At 57.7% G+C, this 1173-nt stretch overlaps 1 protein-coding gene across 1 annotated transcript in view; it reads right to left on the bottom strand.

Moving 5' to 3' along the window:
* Window positions 1-1173, bottom strand: part of TBKBP1 (TBK1 binding protein 1) — a 9968-nt gene that overhangs the window by 2533 nt on the left and 6262 nt on the right. Inside the window, exon 8 of the mRNA XM_015616241.2 lies at window positions 175-293. Coding sequence (XP_015471727.1) covers window positions 175-293 — 119 coding nt within the window. The remainder of the gene's footprint in view (window positions 1-174; window positions 294-1173) is intronic.

The raw sequence follows: 1173 nt of genomic DNA, 5'->3' as shown, positions 1-1173 counted from the left end.
GTGTTTTTTCCCCCTTTTCCCGGTGTTTTTTCCCTAATTCCCGGTGTTTTTGCCCCCTTTTCCCAGTGTTTTTTCCCCAATTCCCGGTGTTTTTCCCCAATTCCAGGTGTTTTTTCCCCAATTCCCGCTGTTTTTGCCCCCATCCCCTCCCGGCGCCCCCCGCTGCCCCCTCACCGCCGTTGAGGCTCTTTTCCTGCAGCAGCGCCCGCAGGATTTGGCTCTGCAGGGAGCTGAGGTTCCGCAGGCGGCACAGCTCCTCCGTCAGCTCCGTGTAGGCCAGCGCCAGGTTCACCCTGCCGAGCAAAGGAAACCCGGGGAAAATCCTTCAGCGGGGATTAAATCCCGGTAAATCCCTCGGCAGGGGTTAAATCCTTCAGCGGGGATTAAATCCTTCAGCGGGGCTTGACCTCCCCCCCTGGAATTTTGGTTGTTTTGGTTTGTTTGGTTTTTTTTTTTTTTAATAAATACAAGGAAAAAAGGTTTGGTGTTATCGCCTGGATGGTGCTTCCAGCATTCCTCCAGGGAATTCCTAAGGAAATGATGAGCCAGGGGAAATAAAAAAGCCACCTCAGGGTGTTTGAAGTTCCCTCTCTCCACCCCTGCCGACACCACCAGATCCACAGGACAATTCCCAAACGGGCCGCGGTGGCTCTGAGGGTGACACAACCCCGCTGTCACCCCCAGAACCGACTCCAAACCAACCCAAATCCAATTTTCTAACTCAAAAAGGGAAAAGCGGCCGCGGATCTCGCACCGGGAGCAGCCGGGATGGGGCGGGCACTGCTCCCCCCGCTCCGCTCTCGGAATCGCTGCCAAAATCATCAGTTCTGCCCCAAGTTGGTGTCGCTTTCCCAGCCGGGATTCTCGGCGGGGATGCGGAGGGAGAAGAGCCCCGCGGGGACCGGAGCTCGGCGCGGTCCCGCTGAGCCGTTGTGACACCGCCGGGACCCGGAGCCGCCGCTCGTAACCGCAGCTGACAGCGCCGGGCCCGGGCCGAGACCCCCGGGGCACAGAGACCCACCGAGAGGTGGGAAAGGAGGAGGAGAAAGTGAGGAAAAAAATGAGGGAAAGGAGGGGAAAGAGTGTGGGGGGAAGGAGGAAAAGGATGGAGAGAGAGGGGGAAAAAAATGGGAAATGTGAAGGGAGGGAATATGGAGAGGTGAAGGGGAGAAG

This window comes from Parus major, unplaced genomic scaffold, assembly GCF_001522545.3.
Source record: "Parus major isolate Abel unplaced genomic scaffold, Parus_major1.1 Scaffold382, whole genome shotgun sequence".
Taxonomy (NCBI): domain Eukaryota; kingdom Metazoa; phylum Chordata; class Aves; order Passeriformes; family Paridae; genus Parus; species Parus major.
This window is presented reverse-complemented; position numbering and strand designations above follow the sequence as displayed.